Genomic DNA, 19,954 nt, shown 5'->3' on the forward strand with positions numbered 1-19,954 from the left:
TTGACATTTTACTAAAATTAACATCCCACACCCACTGGCTGGCACTTGCAATGGCACAAAGGGCCTTCTAAAGAGTGGTGGGTAACTTACCAGTGGGTGCCAATTGCCATCTCTAGTTCATAGATTCAATGCGCACTATATACTGGTGTTGTCCTGACCAGAAACGGCTATGATTGAATTGAAGGGAGCAGTGTTCAGAATTGTGAGGATATGCCCTGATGAATTCAAATCCTCTTTGAAGTTGAAGCATGGGAATGGGATTGATATCAGCAATCCCCTTGACCAGAAAGTAGGAGGGTACCTTGCTTGTCAAGGGTGCTTTTCAAATACAACCACTCACATTTGTTTGATTATTTACGATCTGTCTGGATGAGGGATTGATGTTACCTATGCCAGTATCGGGGGTGGAGGAGAGGCCGAGAGAGCCGGGGGGCGAAAACTCAGTACAAGGATGAGTCAGCCCAGCACGTCATGGCTTACAAGATTGCCCTGGCCCGCCTGCAACAAGCTCTCGGCCATCCAGCCAACGGATGCATCCAGCAGATTTGAAGGCGCAAGAACAACCCACACCCCGAAACCAACTGAGGAGACATACATAGAAGCCTCGCTGCGCCAACCCACTCGGACTCGCTGGCACCTGTTGGAAGATGAGCGACCACCTCAAGGACGTACCCGAATTTTTCGAGGTCAGCCTCTCCGTAACCTCTTCTGATCGAGAGCCCCCAGAGATTTACCTCAAGAAGATCTAGAGCAAAAAGAAGGACGGAGGAGGGCTGACGTGTTTTGTTTTTTTGTTGTTGGGCGGGGCTGAAACAGGTCGAACTAGGAGAAAGTTTAATTTCGCGTACCGAGTTTTTGACGTCCTTCAGAGAACTAGGCCCGCCAGATCTATGTCACCTCATCAAGACCACCAGCAAGCCTGGCTCAAAACCGCCGACAACCACCAATGGCGTCGAGCGTGATTTGGGGAGCTATCATTATGTTAGTGGGGCCGATGCTAGCAGTAGTGCCAGCTTGGCAGCTTACTTGTAAGTGCTCTTCGTTGATCGGTTGAGATTACCCTCAGATTGAAAGAAACCTTGGATCTCTCTTGTCTGAACCCGGGACGCTTAAAACCCCCCACAATTAAATCCTCCAGGAATTCTTTAACGTATTCGATCGAAGAAAGCGGAAGTTGGCTGGGTGGCTGGGGTGGGGGTGGTGGCAAAGGCGCTTGGAGGATCAGGAGTGGATGTTACTGGTAAGTTGACGCACGCTTTCCACAAATCACCTCACACCATCACAAGCTGAGCCTGCAAGGTATGACACTTGCGCATCACGATTCTTTTGTCAAGTTGCTTTAACGCGTTTTCAAGAGTGGACGTTCGAGTGGAAGTGAAGATCCCCGGAGGGGTCGATGCCTATCTGATCGATTTACGGGGCGAAAAACATGAACCCACCCCGGTGATCTGGACTGAAACATACGTCTCGGCTATCTTGAGAGCGATCCTATACGCCGACGACCCGAATTACAGGCTGGCCGGCTTCAGGAAAATCGATCCCATCACGACGCCCGAGGGCGAACAAAGATTCTTACGGGCTGTCCAGGAGATCTTTTTCAAAGGATGGCAACTAGGCAGTGATCCGGAGATTCAAGTGGCGACTGTGATCTCCAATCACCTCACAACAGGTATCATGAAATATTTTGGCGATGGTTTTCGGTAAGTGTAATATGACATATCAATGCCGGTATTCGTGTTTTTCGGGAGGGCTCACATCAAATTGCTTGACACAGATGGGGACCAGCAGTCAATTTGTTCGAGAAACTAGCCGTAAAGGAGGTCGAGGTAGCTGCTCTGTTAGCTCAGGCTTATTTGGGAATGAGTAAGCTTGCAGCCGCCTTTACACTAGTTACTGTTCGGGTCTAATGATGTATACCCCTTTCGCAGATGAGGAAGTAAAAGCAGTCCAGGTCTTGCATCGTGCACTTGAGGACATGCCCCAATCATACGCTCTGCTTCATGTCCAATGCGACTTTCTCAGATCCAAAGGAGGACAGGTATGTCAGAACTTTTCTTTCCTTGACGTCTGCTCCCTTCTCATCTCTCGAGACTTGACCACTCATCTGGAACTTGACCTTGCACATCACGGTTTTACTGTTGCTCTACGGCAAGCAATCTAGTACACGGAATGGGCTCTCAAACTAGCCAGACAAGCGGTCAACTGTGCGCCGAGTGAATTCATCACTTGGGCAAAGCTTACGGAAGTTTATATTGAACTTGGTCGTTATTCCGATGTAAGATACGCTTTCTTAGCTCACACTTGAATTCTACTGGCTTGCTTACTTGGTTTGGTTTATTTTTTCTGCAGGCATTGCTCACCCTGAATTCTTGTCCGATGTTTACCTACAACGATCGAGATTTGCATCGGATGCCAACGCCCTCACGCAGTCACTTACCCATCAAAACATTTATCGCAGAGTCCCAAATCCTTGACGAAGATTCGGCCCGTGATAACGAAGCAGATATTGCATTGTTACGACTACCAGCGCCATCTCTTCGGGGGACATTCTCGAAGGCCTATTCGCTATTAACCAAGCTGGTGATTCTGATTGGTTGGGACGAACTGCTGAAATGTCGGAGTCAGGTTTTTGTGATGGAGGAAGAATATCGGCAACAGCGATCGGAGACTGAGCAGCAAGGATCGCTTCAGTCAAGTGCAAAGCGATTCAGTACTTCCGCTACGAGTAATGGAGGTCCGAAGGACGCGACAGACGATGGGGCAAAGGCGCCTTTGCACAGAGAGTCTTCCTCCGATCCACAATCTTCCACGGCCTACAATCCCCCAAGCCCTATCCCAACGATCACCGTCTCAGGTTCAGAAGATCCTCGACCGCCTGAGATGGCAGGTCCGGTCGAACTCTCTTCCAGGGAGGATGACGGCTCGAACCCGGATTCTCCGGACGACCCAGATGAGCCTTCTAAAAGCCCAATGGCCGGCCCTGCGAGTGGAGTTGATAAACCGATCGCAGCTCATCCATCGACGGGCATAACAGACAAACAGACTGAAAATGCAGCAACCGCCACGACAGCCGCCCCCCGAAATACCTTCATGAACAAGAGGCTCTGTGAAAGGTGGTTGGATAACTTGTTTATGGTGCTCTATGAGGTGAGCTTCAAGCAACAGAAGTAAAGAGAGCGCCGAATGCTCACATGAATTCTTTCTATTGTGCTTGTATAGGATCTGAGGGTTTATACGATTTGGAGGGCCGAGGTAGCGCACTTCAAGGCCCAGCACATGCCGTATAGGAAAACGGGGACGGAGTGGGAGATTCTCGGGGATCTGGCGTTCCGATTGCACCATAAGGAAGAGGCAAAGGACGCATTCCAGCGATGTTTGGAGGCGAAGTTCTCGGCCAAAGCTTGGATGAAACTCTTAGAGTTCTACACGGATGAGGGAGACGTTCAACGGAGTTTGAATGCGGCTATCAGGCTGAGCACCTACCAGCATCGTTGGTACATGGAGATGTCGGTGAGCAGCTCTCTTGACCTTTGCCGCCTCTGCACACTTGATCGCTCAACTTCTTTCCTCTACCAACCCGTCGAACGACGACGCAAATTTCGTTTCGTTTTTTTTTTTTTCTTTTTTCTCCCGGGCGGGTCCAAGTTTCCGACCGCCGTTGCACACCAATTGTATAAGCTAATGCGGCAAGAAGGCGTGGCGAAAATCTCGTATTCTTTGGTGTCGATGAACTTGCCTCAGCCGATCTTGAAGACGTGCATGCAAGTAAGCCCCGCCTTCAGGACCAAGCTTCTCCATCCAATTTTGCAGAGAACGCTGATCAATAATTGTGTGCTCGTTTACAAGGGGTATTTCAATTATGCACAAGTGTTCAGGATTGAAGGAAGCGATATCTAAAGGAGAGAGACAGAGACAGAGAAGATACAAATGCACAAGGAAGTCTCTATGGATTCTTGTTCCGACTGATTGTTATTTTGTCCCGATTCGAGATGCCGTTTTGCATTTTAATTAGCTGTCCCCTCGCGTGAACACGTCTGATATACCTTGGCCACTCCATCCACACCTAATCCATACCGCTTCCCGCCCACGCTCCCGGCCGGCTCCAAAACCACCGAAATAGATATCGCCTCTCTCCTTGCTTCATCGTTAATCGTCTTTCCTTTGCCCCTCTTTCATGTTTATCACTCGCGTGCTCTGCCTCGGCATCTGCCGACGGCTTTTCTAAACAAAAGTAGAAGAAAGAAAAAAACTGATGAACTCTTTTCATTTCTATATAGTTTGATTTATTTATTTTTAGTTTATATCTTCTGTTGTCTCGTTTACTCCCGAGTGGTTTTGTAATTTTTGGCCAAAAGAAAATGAATTAATCAGCTATTCAACCATCCAGAAACCCGTAGTCCTGACAACGCTTGACCACGTCTCTTGGCTGTACAGCTATACAGAAGCTATGTTATACATTTATAAGGACCCAAAAGAGAAATTTACAAGATGTGTGGATACAACAACAGATGAGGGGCGACCACTCTGGTCTTATACGAAGGAAGAGAACAACACCTTTGTAACAGTAGGTATATATAAAATTAAGATTACAATTTAGCCCAGCAAGCCTTGATAGGATTCAAAGAAGAAGCCGAAAAATGGTGATGCTGGAGCACCGCGTCGGTCAATCTAATCTGGAGCGGAATTTCCGGAAGGACAGAGCCGATCAACGATGAGGAGTCCTCGAACAATGTAGAGGGAAGGGAGGGGGGACTGACTGGACTTCCTTGAACGGCTCGAGCTTGACCTTCAAGTCCTTCAAGATTTTCGAGTTAGAGTGAGCCGATTGAGGGGGTGGCTGCGGGGTATTTTCGGGGGAGGAAGGAGAGGGTGTTGAGGAGGAGGAGGAGGGGACGGTGGTCGCGGCGGGGGTCCAGTGGAGGAACGAGGCCTTGAGGAAGCGCAGCTCGGCGGCGAACATCAGCCGGATCCGCGGGTCCTCGATGAGCCCGCGCAGGCTCCAGGTGAGCAGGAACGGATTGGGCTTGTCTTTCGGGCTCAGGCTCTGGTCCACTACCATCAGTCCGCCCGGTAGCTCGTCCCGCCCCCCTCCATCCTCCTCTGCTGAAGACCCTGTCCGGCGTGTCTTTCCTCCTGGCTGGGCGGGGACGTTCGTCGGCGGGTCGAGTGGCGACGAGCTCTCGAAGAAGTAGCGCACGGCGAGCCTGTGAGAACATATATAAGAACATATATAAGTTTTTTTTTCTTTTTCTTTTTTTTTCTTTCTTTTTTCTTTCTGCATAGAGGGAAACGGACTCGAAGACGTGCGGGTCCTCGTAGAGAGTGGAGTGGCCGACGCCGTTCAAGGATCCGACGAGGTAGTCGCTGAGGAGGAAGATGAGGCCGTGGTCAGAGAAGCCGGCGTTGCGGAGCCGGAGACAGAAGACGACGAGGTTGGTGAGGAAGTCGGTGGCGTAGAAGACGGCGGAGTCGATGAAGAGTGCGCGCAGGATCGAGGGGTGGTCGACTGGGCTGTTGAGCGCCGAGTACAGCGGGACCACTTGGTCGTTCATCGACCCGATCAGGAGGTGCTTCACGCCGTGCTTCAAACAGTTGCTCAGGCTTTTTCATCAGTCAGTCTTTGTGTGTCCTCTCTTCTTCTTTTCTGAAATCGGCATATTTACCTCTGCGAGACCGCCTTGGATGCCGGACTGTGGGGGTCCTGGAACTCGAAGAGCTCATGGGCAGCCGGGCCTTCGAGGAACTAGAACATAAAAAAGTAGATCTCTTCTTCAGAGATGGATAGATAGAAAGTGTGTGTGTGTGTGTGTGTGTGTGAAATGACGCACTTTGAGGACGGGTTGGAGGGCGTAGTTGTTGTTGAGGCCGACATAGGGGCCGTTCCAGATGCCGCACATGGCCAGGGACAGGAAGCGGTCGCCTCTGAGGCCGAAGGTGGCGATGAGTTTCTCGATGAGTTTGCAGCTGACGAGGCAGCCCTGGGAGTGGCTGACGACGAAGATGGCGTCGGCGTTCTGGACGGCCTCGAGCCAGTGTTGGCGGGAGATGAGCTGGTTGAAGAGGAGCCGGACGCGGTCGTCTACTTTGCCCTCGCCCTCGAGGGGGATGAGGGTGGTGAAGTCCGAGTTCAAGAGTTCTTCTTGCTGGGTGTCGTCCTCGTCGTCGTCGTGGGGGGCGGTCTGCTGGCGGAGGTAGATGCGCAGGGCGTGGTCCATCATGGAGGCGAACTTGGCGGAGGTGCCGGTGGGCTTGCCGAGGACGGACTCGAGCCAGGGCCCGGGGAACCAGCCGTGGATGGCGATGACGGCGAGGCGGTTGAGCTTGCGGATCCTGGCGGGGCGGTCGACGCCGAGCAGGTCGAGGGCCTTGGGCAGCCGGGTGCTGATGTGCTGGTTGTGGTGGAGGATGTCGGCGGCCTGGCGGCGCTGGCGCGAGCTCTCGCGGCGGCTCGGGAGCGCATCGGTGGCGACCGTCTGGGGGAACTCGGGCGGGGCGGAGAAGATGAGCGCTTGTACGAGCTCGAAGGTCTGCTGCAGCTTGGATGGCTTGGGCAGGAAGGAGCGCGGCGGATGGTGGAAGGTGTCGTGGAAGGTGGGCAGGACGAGGTTGGGGAGCTTGTGCTGGCCCTTGTTTTTGAGGCTGGTTTTCCTGGGTGGTTGCATGGCGTGCGGCTGCTGTCTGGATGATGATGATGATGATGGTGGTGGTGGTGGTGGTGGTGGTGGTGGTTCGTGGTGGTCGGAGTGAGTGGAGATGGACATGGCTTCGATGCTCGGGGGGTGTTCTTTTAGCTTGTGGATGGGCAGTGCTCTGCGCGAGGAGAAGTAGGCCGTCCAGCCCTTGCTGTTGGCTGGGATCGAGTCGCTGATCGGGTTCTGGGGGATGATCGCCGTTCGCTCGACGGTTCCGAGCTGTGGCTGTGCAGGTAGCCAGGAGTAGGCCCAGGCACCGAGCTGGGTGAGATAATGGGGAGTGGGTTCGGTCGCTGGTGGTTGGATGGATAGCCATGTCGACCAGGAGTCGGCTGAGGATGATTCTGTTGTTCTGGTTGTCCTGTTGTCGTCTTGGGGCATTGCTAGCTGAGGTGGTTGAGTTGTTTGAGTTGTTTGAGTTGTTTGAGTTGTTTGAGTTGTTTGAGTTGGTTGGGTTGGTGATGTTATTGTTGTTGTTGGTGTTGTTGGTGATGTTGTTGTTGTTGTTGTTGTTGTGAGTGTTGGTTTGGCGATGGATGGTTTGCTGAGCAGTCTGCTGGTCAGTGCTGCCTTCTTCATGGTTCCCGGTGGCTTTCTGGGCAGACAGCCAGCGAAGTGCTGCTCAATGTATGCGCGCGTGGACTGTGTATGATGTTGATAATGTATTTTGCATCGTATAAAGGGAGGAAAGGACGGAAGAACAACAAACAAAAACAATTTACAAATCAAAATCAAAATAAAAACAAGAGGGAGATGGGCGCTAGACGGCCAAGACCTGCAGCCCGGCGACCCAGTCGTCGTTCAGGACCTCGTCGATCTGCACGCGGCCTTCGGGCTCGGGCTTGAGCATCTTCTTGATGATCTTCCGCGAGTCCTTGATGAGGTTGATGAGCGGGGTGGGGGTGAGCGAGGAGTCGTAGGAGTCGAAGAAGCTCATGAAGCTCGGGTCGCTCTTCTTCGCCACCCGCCACGGGAGCTCCTGGATGCAGCAGCAGTAGTACACGATCCCACACGACCACACATCCACCAGCCGGGCATCATACTCCTTCCGCTCAAAGATCTCCTTGGCTGAGCGGCGCACGCTATCATCAGCTGGCTGTAACAACAACAACAACAACAACAACAACACTGAGCTTACGCAGATAGGGTTCCGAGCCGCAGAGCCCCTTGCTCAGATGCGTCGTCTTCTCCCAGCACATCCGGAAGACGTCCGACACGCCAAAGTCGGTGATCTTGATCCGGCCCTTGCCGTCGAGGAGCAGGTTCTCGGGCTTGATGTCCCGGTGGGCGACGCCCATCTGGTGGAGATAGGCGATCCCGTTGAGGATCTGCTTGAAGTACGAGTTGATCTCCGGCTGCTTCATCGAGCCCCGCTTGATGGCCGCATACAAGTCCCCCCCGGGGCAGTACTCCATCACCTCACACCAGTGCTGGTTCTCATCCTGGACAAGATCGACAGTCTCCACGATATTCTCATGGTGTCTGTTATATCAAAGGAAATGGGGGGGGGGGGGGGGGGGATTCAGTACATATACACCCACATAATGAAAGAAAAAAAAAAAAAAAACATACAGGGTTGATGAGATACAGAATTCGCTGGTCAGCTTCTTGACGTACTCCTTCTCACTCTCGTTCTTTCTCCGTTTGCGGAACTCCTTGACCGCATAGAGCTTGTCGGTCCCACGATCCCACTTGTGCGCGAGCCGGACGACGGCCGTCGCGCCCTTGCCGATCGCCGCCTTCTCGCAGACGCCGTACTTCTTGAGGAGGGAGGTGGTGGCCTGGCTGCCGGCCCGGCTCCGGTTCTCGCCATCCTCGCTCTTCCCGTCCTCGCTCCGCCCGCCCTTGGAGGAGGAGGGCTTCCGGCCGAGCTTGCCGCCGACCATCTCCCGGAGCTTGGACGAGCCGCCGAAGGTCTTCTCCTCGCCGCTCCGTTCGCTCGTCGCTTTCTGCTTGCCGTCGAGATGTGTCGAGTCGAGCGAGCCCTGGAGAGCCATGAGCCGGGCCGAGATGTTCTCGGGCGGATGGAGGCCGCCGGTGGCTGGGGCAGGCTCGTGGCTGTTGGGTGCTTTCCCGCTTGGCTTGCGACTCACTTTGCCGTTGTTCATCATAGCCGGGCCCGATTCGCTCTCGTTGCCGCTGCCTTCGGTGCTGGTGCTGCCGCCGTTGCCGACCGACCTAATATCACTGCGGCGCTCGAACAGCTTGCCGAACACGCTCTTCTTCTCGGCGGGCACGGGCAGCCTGACGGGGGGTGGTGGGGTGGGGGCGATGTCGTCGGGGAGGGAGGAAGGCGGCTTGGGCGGGGGTGGGTGGGGGGGCACGTCGGCCAGGGCGGGGGGCGCTTGGGGGAGGGGGGAGGGGGGGCTGGAGGCCATGTCGATGAGGCAGGGGACGCCGAAGCGGGTCGAGCAGACGGGCAGGCTGAGCAGCTGCTGGCTGTTCGTGCTGGTGCTCTTGAGGTAGGGAACCGAGGCCAGCGAGCGGAGGGGGTGGTGGGCCGCAGAGAGTGCTGGGAGGGAGGGATGCTTGGTCGGCTGACGAGGGCTGGTGGTGTTATATGTAGTAGCCCAGCATCACATCACATCACACATCACACCACACATCACAGCCCAGGAAGATCCGAGGGAGATGGTCAAGAGCAGCCCAGCCAACCACCATGGACAGAACAAGAAGACAGGTTCTCATCAGCCTCAGATCATCGACACACTTATCAGGACACGGGAACGATGACGTCTCTCTTATCGGGGCTTGCGGGTTTTCAGAGGGGGGGGGTGGGGGGATCTGCGATTTATTTACACTGCCGTGCAGCGAAAGGGCTTTCTACTTACGTGAAGGTCGAGGCAGGCGGCGGAGGGCTGAACCAGACGAAGGACTGCTTGGGGCCCAGGCTCTGGCGGGGGTGGTTGCTGGGCGTGGGCTTGGTGGATTCGGCGGAGCGGCTGCTGAGGATGGTCGGGCTGAGGCTGGGGGCAGTGTTGCTGCTGGGCCTGGGCCTGGGCCTGGGCTTCGCGCGGGGGCTGTCGGGGATCCTGGCGAGCAGCTGGGCGGGCTCGGGCTCGGGCGGTGCGCCCGTGCTGCTCGCGGGCGCCCGGCGCTGGAGGCTGAGCCACTGGCGGAAGGACCTGATCGAGAGCTTGTGGGAGAGCCGGCGCCGGCGGAGCGGCGGCGGACTGGCCTCGCCCGGAGTCTCCGGCGCAACGATCCGCACCGCCGGAGTCGCCCGCATCGACGGACTCGGCGTCCGCGGCTCATCCGCAGTCTTCGTGTGCTCGCTCCGGGAGCTCGTCGTCGGATACCCCTCCTCCCCAAACAGCCCCTCCGTCTCCAGGCGCGGCAGCATCCTCTCCCGCTTCACGCGTCCCCGGTCGCCATACCCGTCCCGGAGTCCTATCGTCGACTTGGCGAGTCGCATTCTGCCGCTGTCTGTCGAAGAAAGTTGTGTGTGTGTGTGTGTTTTAGTCAGGAAACTATAAAAATCCAGCTCATCAATCACGCATCAAGGAAATCACTTTTCAAAGGAACTAGAGATTATAAAACGCTGAGAGTTAAGGGTAGGAGAAGGTGACACTGCCTGAAGGTTTAATATAAAAAGTCTGAGGGGGGGGGGGGGGGGGGGGGGGGGGGAGAAGCTCTTTCCAGCTCCTTCGCCGCGGCTGATGATGACTATTAATAGATCACTGGAGGAGATCCCACAAGGTCAGGCCACACAGTGATCGAGGGCGGGTTCAGGGTCAGCCGCGATTCCAGCCGGCACACATACACACACACACAAACACACACCCGCAGCCCGCTTCTTTTCTCCACAGCAGAGTAGAGGAAACGTTGCTGGAAAAGTAAGGCCCCAAGGAGGCCAGGCTGCGTCACTGGTCAGGCGTTGGTTGATTTATATGCATAGGCCGAAAGAGGGGTGGCAGTGGGAGGAGGAGGAGAGAAGATCGTCAATAGATCATCCACCCCAACTTCTTCCAACCCTTCCATCTTTTTTTTTTTATAAAATAGGATGATGTATGCATATCATCAATGTTTTTCCCTTATTAACCTGGCCCCTGGGTCTTGGCAAACACGTAGATATGTTGAAAGGGTTGCGGATTGGATCAGGCAATCTTCGTCCCGAGAGGACAGAGCGGCGATCATGATTCGACAGAGAAAGAACGCCCGAAAAAGGCAGAAGCCAAGGACGAACTATATATGATGGACAGCCTACTTCATCCGCCAACGATCACGCCCAGAGGCGCATGCTCAGAGTCCCAACGAACTCGGCTCGCAACAAACAGTCACACAGGCTATGATGGAGGGGATGCCGAGGGATGGTGCAGTCCGGGCAGGCAGGGTCGACGATAATTCAAAACAAAAGATTCGATGGTTCGATGTTGCCTCGGCTGAGTCTGGGATCTCTGCAAACGTTGGCTTGCAGCTATTTTTACCAGCCGGGATGGATGTCGGCTGGAAAGGGCTTGGTCTCTGGTCTTGACATTTTTCGAGCCGGGGGTAATCCTCCCCCCCAGCAGCAGCAGCAGCAGCAGCAGCCAAGATCATCAGAGCCGAGCATACATTCAACCAGCATCGTCTCTGGGTTCAAAACAGGAAAGAAAAGGCGCGGCAGAAGTGGATCGGCCAGGCCAAGAGAGCCCAGGAAATTGCTGGGACACAAGAGTTGTGGAGAGCGCTGGGATGGGTGCAGATGAAGATGATCGATCCAGCCCCGAGGGAATCCTCCAAGAGGAAAGTGGCCTGCTTGGAAGCGAGTTAACCGGTCCTACAATATGCACGAGAATAATCTCTCTCATCCGGTGCGGGCTGGAATTCCGGACATCCTCCCGGCCAAACATATTGCCAGACGTAATAGAAGAAGCGCCGGCCCCATCGCACGGACCACAAGCTATACATATGCCGGAGTGTGGGTTGCCCAATATAAATAAAGAAATCCTTCAGAAACAATTCACCCGACGATCTTCCCCCACAAGCCAGACATATAACGCTGGAAGCCTCTCCCCCGGTCGAGGGCCGAGCAGTTAAAAGAGGATAAACTGCCAGGGTGATGCGCACAGGCATCGTAAAACACACAGATGATGGGGTGTTTCTTTTTGAGGGGCCGGAAGTGCATTCATGCAGAGAGCAGCTTGAGATCTGCAGAAAAGGAACATGGATATCACACTCACCAATTTGCTTCTAAGCCTGTTAAGTGTAGTAGTGGTTCGGAGCTTCAATTGAATCAATCTCCTTGACCGTCTTGGTAACAATACTCAGTTACAATAATAAAAACTATAAAAAAAAAGGAACTATGTCTGGATGGAATGTATAAAGAGCTATGTGTAGTTCGGCCCGGAGCGAGGGATTGATAGACTGGTGTGCTTGACCTGAAGCGTATCAGATCTGAGAGTTGAGCTTTACGAAGGTGATTACAAATCGGGCAGGGGACGAGGATGTATGCTTGAGTTCGGAGACGGATGCAGATTCGCTGATCGAGATGATGGCTGTTCTCGCCTGGTACACGCGCAGAGGGGGAGAGAAAGCCCACTAGATGCAACCGATGCTTCGAGTCATTACTTCCTTGGCGGGGGTGATGGTAACTGGTATCTATTGAGATGCGGACAATCGTTTTCCTGATTTTGGGCGTGGGAGGCTGATTTGGGATCACTTGTTGAAGTGCATTGGTTTAAAATTCTACTTGTTGTACTACTATCAGGCTTGATTAATACCGTAGCGGCTACTCGGATCAGGGAACCTGTTTGGATTGTGAGGTAGATCCTTCTTCGATCAACAAGGATTTTGAAGCGGTTATATATATGTGTCAAGGCTTTGCTGCGATCTGCTATGGAGCTTGATTGCGAGCCGAGGATGATGTCGACGGAAAGAAGGCGCCGGACTTCAAATGTTAGAATGGGTGAAACCAGAGGTAGGCGATGGGAGCTGGGAAGGCGGAATGAAGGCGTGCGGACGAGGGTTGAAGGAGTGTGCGGCTGGATGTTTGTGCGTGTGGCAGATGGACGAGGTGATGTGGGACGATTGACGGAATGGATGCCAAGAGAATGCTAAACAAGAAGGTTTTTTTTTTTTTGTTGGGCCGAGTTTGCGCGCGCAAGGAGGCTGGGACTGTGATTATAGATGTTTTGAGCGGCTACAACATACAATATTGGAGAAGAGAGTGACGAGGTGCTGAATATTAAGATCTTCGTAGACAAAGGCTGACGATTATTAGGGATCAAAATGGCTCGGTATACACCTCTTTATTTGTGTAGATAGTCACTAGTGCCTGCTAGTTAACATGTGAACAAACCTGCATCTAAATAAATATCTTTATGCACAAGGAACTGTGGGTGGGAATCGGCTGAGAAATCGTGTTGGTGGTGGTGGCGGCGGCTTGATGGGATGTGATCAAGGCCGAGAGAGCCTGGATGTCGGTTTAAGCTTGCAATCGGCTCTTCTGTTGAAGCAGGCCTCAGTTGGGGTTTTCTAGGGAGTAGCAATCGGCCGCAATGGTTACCATCGAGATCAAGCGAGGAGTAATAAAGAGCTCCAGAGTTCGATAGACATCATGTGCTCAGAAGAGACGGTGCAACTATGATATTTGGGGAGCTTGTTGAGTCTCTATGGGCCCTGAAAGAGGGAGTCCTTCTGGCTATCGACTATAGGAATAGTTGGAAGAGGAAGTGAATGAAAGCACGCCGCGATAAGGGATCGTTCGAAGAGTATAAAAATGAGGCTCGATAGACTACACTTTCTGAGAAGTCCCAGTTCGACCGGTTGTGAAAAGGGCTAGAGATGATGATTGGAGAGTTATAAGTTAAGAAAAATGATACATCGCAACTGGCCACTTCTCACCAAGCGAGCAAGAGAAACGTGATGGCCGATTACCCCGCGTCCTCATTGCGAGTGTTTCCATCGATTTCTATCTGCTGATGGGCAGTCTACTCCTCAGCTCTACACATACATCACCAGTCACATGAGCCCCGGATGCTCGATACATAGACCAGGCCGCAGGCACAGGATTAAAGCGGACACTTGCCAAGGGACCAATTGCTTCAAGAGCTGTATCCGGAACCGTTCCCTTATAAAGCGCAATTGGGCGATATCGGGTCTTGAAAGCTGTAAAGAATGATAATGTAAGACCGACCTCGTCATATACATACACGGTAATCAGGACCACGTTAGAGAATCTGTTCGCTTAAGGAGTTGAGACACGGCGTGGACTACACACTGCATGACGATGAGCTCGGCCGATGTCCATGAAGTGGCCGGCTCGTCGCGGATCCAAGGGCGGAGTCCACCCTCTTCTTCTTAATCTTATCGTTCCACTAGAGCCACTAGAGCACTCAGCAGAAGGATCGCTGCGCACGTGAGCTTTTAAAGGACCGTCTATGTATAAGCTACGAAGGAGGTGGATGATATTTGACTACGGATGCAACTCGATAATGATCAATTCGGCTCCATATAACATGTTTGACAAGTTTTCAATAAACTATCGCAACCTCAACTGGATCAAGCTCATCATCACATCGGATTGTACCATCTTTACGTATCCATACACGCTGGGGGTACAAGCTTGCAGTATTCTGTCAGGGATAAAGCTGGATAAAGCTATCATAAATAAATAAATACATATAAACAGCGCAGACCAACATCAGGCCATCAAACACGTTTTCTATAGCCGAGCCGCGTTGCTTCAAGTAACGTCCCCAATATGCTTCTCTTGGCAATCGATGGAATGATATGTCGGGCGCGGGTGACTGTGGAGGCTGGAGTTGAGCTGGTGGGAATCGGATACACATCCGTGACAGCACCAATCGATTTCTGTCTCATCATCAGGCTCAATAGTAAAAACCAGAGCGGATCAGTGGCAGTCGATTGAGAGAGCTTATATCCCTATCTTATGCATCGAACTCAAGAATCCATCTCCGGCATAAGAACATATAAGGACGATCGGAGGACATCCCAGGGCAAGAAGTTCTTAGCTTAAGTACAAATCTTCGTGAGCACTTGCTGGCGAGAGCCATGTCGACAGGGTTGCTCGCCACAAAGGGACGAGGTTGTAATTGAACTTCGGACTCCGAAAAACACACTGTCCATCTAGTGATCTGGGTTCTTTTGTTTGCAACTTGCATAGAATTTTCCTGACAACTCCCTCGAGGCTCCCCTTAATTACCTAGCTTCCTTGTGGGCGCCTTGTCTATGTCATGATCCTCATCCGACAACATAGCTGAGATAGGATAAAAAGGCAGGGTTAAAAAAAGTCGGCGCGATGTGAGAGCCACCAGCTGAATGAAGATCATTTCATCTGGGTAGGATTTTTCACTGCCCACTGAAATTTAGGATTGATTTTGGGATTCATCTTTTTCATTTATTATCATCCACATCTTTCAGTCTAAAAACATGACAAAAAAGATTAGTCATGTTTTTTTTTTTGGAATAGTATTAGCCCAGTTCACGTTGGGGCATTTTATGCCCCTGACTAAAATTGGTGTTGCTGATTGATAAAAAAGTAAGCTCAAAAAGCTTAAAAATGGCCGTGGGAGTCCAACTTTCAGCACGAGCTGACATTAGACGCGCATGATTGTAATGTGTCAAGAGTTGATGAAGCCAGTAAATAGTGGGGTTGTGATGGGATTTGAGAAAAATTGTTGGAATATTTGCGTCTGGGTTGAGGTTACTAAGTGTGTAGGGAAAGGGGCCACAAATGGTCAAGGCAGGGATTGGGGTTGAGCTCTTTGGTGACCAAGCATCACCAGGAAAAATCAATTGTCACCAGACATCCGGTGACATCAAGCAACAATGGCTGTCACTTTTTGCCAGCTCTGGCACTACCACAACTAGGCTACAATGGCCCCTTTGTTTCCTACAGGGGGCTGTACATGTGCAGCCAACGGTGCAACTGGTGGGTAGCTCAGTGGACTTAGGCTGATGTCACCTGTAGTCCAGTGACAATTTATTTTTCCTGGTGCATATTGCAATTGAGTTGGTTCGAACTTAACCCAAGTCCCTCGCTGCTGCGGGCGTCTGGTCTTGCGAAGCAAGCCTCCGATAGCCCTCGGCAGGAGGGACTTGCGCGCTATCACCCACTTTCGCAGAGCCTAGAATTTGAGTTTGGCTGGGTGGTTTTTTCAAACCATCACAGTTCCTGGCCCTCTAAACTTAAAACCTTAAATATTTGCTTTGCACAAAGCCTTGCTTCTTGCGCGTCATCAGACACAATCTGAGTTACGCCACACAACTCCTTCAAAGAGAAATGAATTATCAAAGTAAATAAAAAAATTGATTTTACTGAAGCCAAGTAGCAGAAGAGGTCCGTGCTCAATGACTTGGACATATAGTTTTTTTTTCGACTTACAGTCAAGTCTCTGAGCCCTCGATCGCCGGCACAGACCCGACATCAAGACCGCATAGCCCTCTGGATGACCGGTAAAGACCGGTCATCGAGAGGGATATATACAACGCCCTGGATGACCGGTACAGACCGGTCATCGAATGGATATTTAGAACCTCTCAATGGCCAGTACAGATCGGCCATCGAGAGTATACAACCCTCTCGATGACCGGTCTGTGCCGGTCATCGAGGGGACTTGACACACCCGATGACCGGGATTGACCGGTCATTGGAAGGACTCAACCCTCTCGATGACCGGTACTGTGCCCTTCATCAAGAGGGCTTTATCCTCTCGATGACCGGAACATACTGGTCATTGAGAGGGTCGAGTCCCCTCGATGACCGGTTGATTCCGGTCATCCTCAAGCTAGCTGCGTGTGAAACACGCTATGTATTAAACAGAGAGTCCGTGCTCTTGTTCTGTGATTAATTTCTGCAATTCTGGGTTGCAGACTCGGTAACAGGCTTGAGGTTTTTTTGTCTTGTTTAATTTTTCAGGACATACTGGTATCAGTACATAAAGGGAAAAAAATATAGGTCTCAGCGGTAGCATGTTGGGCAGACCTGGAGCAAAAAAAAACAAAAAAAGGTTGTGGTATGAGAGATGTACAAAGGGGAAAGTAAAAAGAGGGGTGAAAATCCCATTCCCCGTGCGCCAGGATGGGGAGGTACGGTATAAGTCCCTCCTGCCGGGGGCTGTTGGAGGCTTGCTTTGCGAGTCCCACGCTCGCAGCATCGAGGGATTTTGTTAAGTTCGGAGTTGGTTACACTGCGTTGGGGGCTCAGTGGGTTCCAAAAAGTTACTTGAATGACAGAAAAGGGTGGGTTCAATACTTGTTGGCTGGTAATTTAAGAGGGGGTGTTGCCTGTAGTTGAGATGGCCTTGAGGTACCTGTTTGGCAGTACCCGGCACCAGCTGGCGGTATGGACTCCTGTCAGGTCTGAGCTGAGGCAGTTGGGTGAGGGGATGGTGCTTGAGTGCTGCCCTTGTTGGTGGTCCTGCAAATAGTATTGGGTACGGGTTGAAAAGAAAAAAAATGTGATAGCGGTAGGGGGGGAGATTTTGTGAGAAGGAACGAGGGGATGAAATACCCTTGGCGGGTTTGGTTGGATAAAAGACTCAGGGGAAAGCCAAAAAGTGCGCCGGAATATTGGGAGGGATCAGAAGAGGAACTCAGAAAGCTTCAAAGATGCTCAAAACTCAGTAGAATGCGGGGCAAGATCAACAAGATCCAGGATCAATCAACTCAGAATTTGATGATATCCTTCTTCCTTTGTGGGGGGAGACCAGAATACCTTGCGGATCCCTCCTCCAAATTTGTCTGAACTTGGATTCAGGCCTGTAACATGCCGCGCAACAAGCCCTTGTGCCTGCCGCGCCCGTACAACTAAGATGAGAGGATGAAACAAAACAAAGAAAAGAAGCAACCACCACGCCACATCACAAGTAAAAACACAAGAGTGAAAGGAAAAATCCAACCCTTTCCAACGTGCACATGTAAGAAAAAAGAAAAGAAAGGACAGGTGTAAAGAAAAAATAAAAGAATCAAACAAAAAACAAGATCACAAATAGAAAAGAGGGAAGAAAAGAATAAGAAAGAGAAGCCTGAAAACATCTTGAGGGTGCGGTGTGCGCCGCGCCGTTGGATATTGAAGGTCTTGATGATCTTGAGGCCTTTATCCTGGTGTATTGATACTGAGTAAGTGCCAGAACTCCACAGTGGGTACTGCTTGGCTTGTGATGGTACCCGCCAGCTGGTGCTGGGTGCGGTACCTGGTCCCGGTTAAACCTGACTATACCAAATTGGTACATGGTGTATACTCAGGATGTAAAAGGGTTGGGTTCGGGTCAAAAAACAGCGCCCAAACCTGACCCAACATTTGGCGCAGGTTGGGTCAGGTGGGGGCAGATTTTAAAATATGCTGCCCAAACCTGACCCAATGTCATACTTTTTTGGGTTGGGTTGGTTTGGGTCTTGGGTCAACACAACCTATTAGGCACCAAAACCCCCCAACTTGATTGTTGGAGGCTCTATAGTTGGGTCGCAGGCTGACCCAATTAGCAAATAGGCTGCCCAGACCCTACCCAACAATTTTACAAGACGGGTCAGGTTGAGTTTGGGTCATGCCATTTTCTTTAAGAACGTTCCCGAACCCAACCCAAAACCCAATGGATCTTGGGTCAGTTTTGGGTCGGCCCAACCCATTTACACCCTGAGTGTATACATGTTACATGCCATGTAAATTTTACATGGTGTGTACATGTCACATTTCAAATAGTGCATGTGTACATGTCTCATGTGGTGTGTGTGCATGTTGCTTACAGTTTACATGGTGTTTGTGCATGTCACGGGTGGTGTGTAAATTTTACATGTTATACCTGGTTCACACTGTTTATAAACTTCTTGCATGGGGGTTACATGGTACAGGAAATTCATGTGGGGTACTTGGGGGTTACATGTTGTGGGAAAATTTTACATGGGGGTTGTGTGTTGCAGAAACATATTACATGGGGATTGTGTCCTGCAGGAACATGTTACATGTTGCACAAGCTTGATACATTGTTTACTTGGTGTAAATGTTCCATGGGCTTACTTGTTGCTGAAATATCTACATGGTGTTTATCTGTTGCAGAAATATGTTGTACAGGGGTTACATGTTGCATAACAATGCTATATGGGGGTTGCGGCGCCCGGGTTACATGCCACGTAACAATGTTATATGGGTGTTGCGGTGCCCGGGTTACATGTCATGTAACAATGTTATATGGGTGTTGTGGTGCCCAGGTTACATGCCGCGTAATATAGGGGGGTTGCGGTGCCTGCACGCAGACAACTCCCAAAGAGGCACTCTGCAAAGGGCCTTTTGGGCAGACAACTACCATTTATTGGAAAAAAAGAACAAAAAAAATATAAATAAATTGTCTTTGACAACTCCCAAAAAAAACCAATTTGGGAACACGACTCCCATTGCCAGTTGCAGTGAGGTATGGGAGTCGTTTTCCCAAAACATGGGAGTTGTTTTTCCAAGTCCCTTTATATACTCCACAGGTCGTGCTGGATGTCCATGGGACATACTTTTGGACATGTCCCTGGACATCCAGCTCTTGCAGGGCAGGAAACATCCGCAGGATGTTACTCTTCATGACAGATACAGATGTATCCCAACTAAACGTCCACCAGATGGTCTTCAAGCATCCTCTGGGTGGTGTGTAAGTAGCCATTGGACATCTAAAACCATTCTTGGATTGCAAAATGTCAGCACAGCCAGTGCACAGCAGGGCTCCTGAGGTTGCATGGTCTTGGTAGGTGCAGGGGAGCAGGGGGGGGGGGGGGGGGTGAGCAGCCTGCAAGTCAAACACACAACCTCCAAGGTGTGCAGGGGCTCAGGGAGAACGGGGGGCTTACCAGAATGCCATGACAACAATACTGGAGGGCCCTGCACAGTACCCTAATCCACTAGAATTGGGCCCAAATATCCTTTGGACACTCTGGCTGGAGTATCTGATGGATGCTGAACTTTCAGGACTGTCAAAATGCCCATTGGACACTCTCAATTGGGAGTGTCTGCTGGACGGTGTTTTTTGATGTCCAGTTGACATTTTTGAGTGCCAAGTATCACTTGGACGCTCCTGCAAGTGTCCAAGTGATTCTCAGCGCACCTACATCCACTGGATGTTCCCTGGGCATCCTCTGAATGCTTCTCAATCAGGAACATCCGCGGGATTTAGCGCCTTTCCAGAAAGGCACTCTGTGGTTTAGTAGTCCTGGGTAATCTCATGTAGCCTCTGGCACAAAAAGCCACATCTCTCAGGCCACTACAGGAACTCAACTCAAAAACCCCTCTTTCAGAGGCATGCTTTGCAAGTTGCATTTGGTGCACCAGGTCCCCAGCCAGC

The 19,954-nt window shown here is 51.5% G+C and overlaps 3 protein-coding genes across 3 annotated transcripts; 1 reads left to right on the forward strand and 2 right to left on the reverse strand.

Annotated features, from left to right (window-relative positions):
• Positions 1-647: 647 nt before the first annotated feature.
• PtA15_8A737 (uncharacterized protein) lies at positions 648-2,474 on the forward strand (the record flags this gene model as incomplete). Its single annotated transcript, XM_053172197.1, has 7 exons — positions 648-686; positions 817-1,028; positions 1,356-1,700; positions 1,775-1,863; positions 1,929-2,038; positions 2,162-2,261; positions 2,350-2,474. The coding sequence occupies 7 exons, from the start codon at positions 648-650 to the stop codon at positions 2,472-2,474; spliced, it is 1,020 nt and encodes a 339-aa protein (XP_053023385.1).
• A 2,189-nt stretch (positions 2,475-4,663) lies between these two features.
• On the reverse strand, positions 4,664-7,073 carry PtA15_8A738 (uncharacterized protein; the record flags this gene model as incomplete). The annotated part of the gene is made up of 8 exons (XM_053172198.1): positions 4,664-4,673; positions 4,758-4,795; positions 4,904-5,204; positions 5,296-5,312; positions 5,994-6,095; positions 6,177-6,530; positions 6,603-6,648; positions 6,760-7,073. The coding sequence occupies 8 exons, from the start codon at positions 7,071-7,073 to the stop codon at positions 4,664-4,666; spliced, it is 1,182 nt and encodes a 393-aa protein (XP_053023386.1).
• A 379-nt stretch (positions 7,074-7,452) lies between these two features.
• Positions 7,453-10,107, reverse strand: PtA15_8A739 (uncharacterized protein; the record flags this gene model as incomplete). The annotated part of the gene is made up of 4 exons (XM_053172199.1): positions 7,453-7,760; positions 7,831-8,174; positions 8,310-9,239; positions 9,524-10,107. 4 exons carry the CDS (start codon positions 10,105-10,107, stop codon positions 7,453-7,455), a joined length of 2,166 nt encoding a protein of 721 aa, XP_053023387.1.
• Positions 10,108-19,954: the final 9,847 nt, after the last annotated feature.

This window comes from Puccinia triticina, chromosome 8A (genome assembly GCF_026914185.1).
Source record: "Puccinia triticina chromosome 8A, complete sequence".
Taxonomy (NCBI): Eukaryota; Fungi; Basidiomycota; class Pucciniomycetes; order Pucciniales; family Pucciniaceae; genus Puccinia; species Puccinia triticina.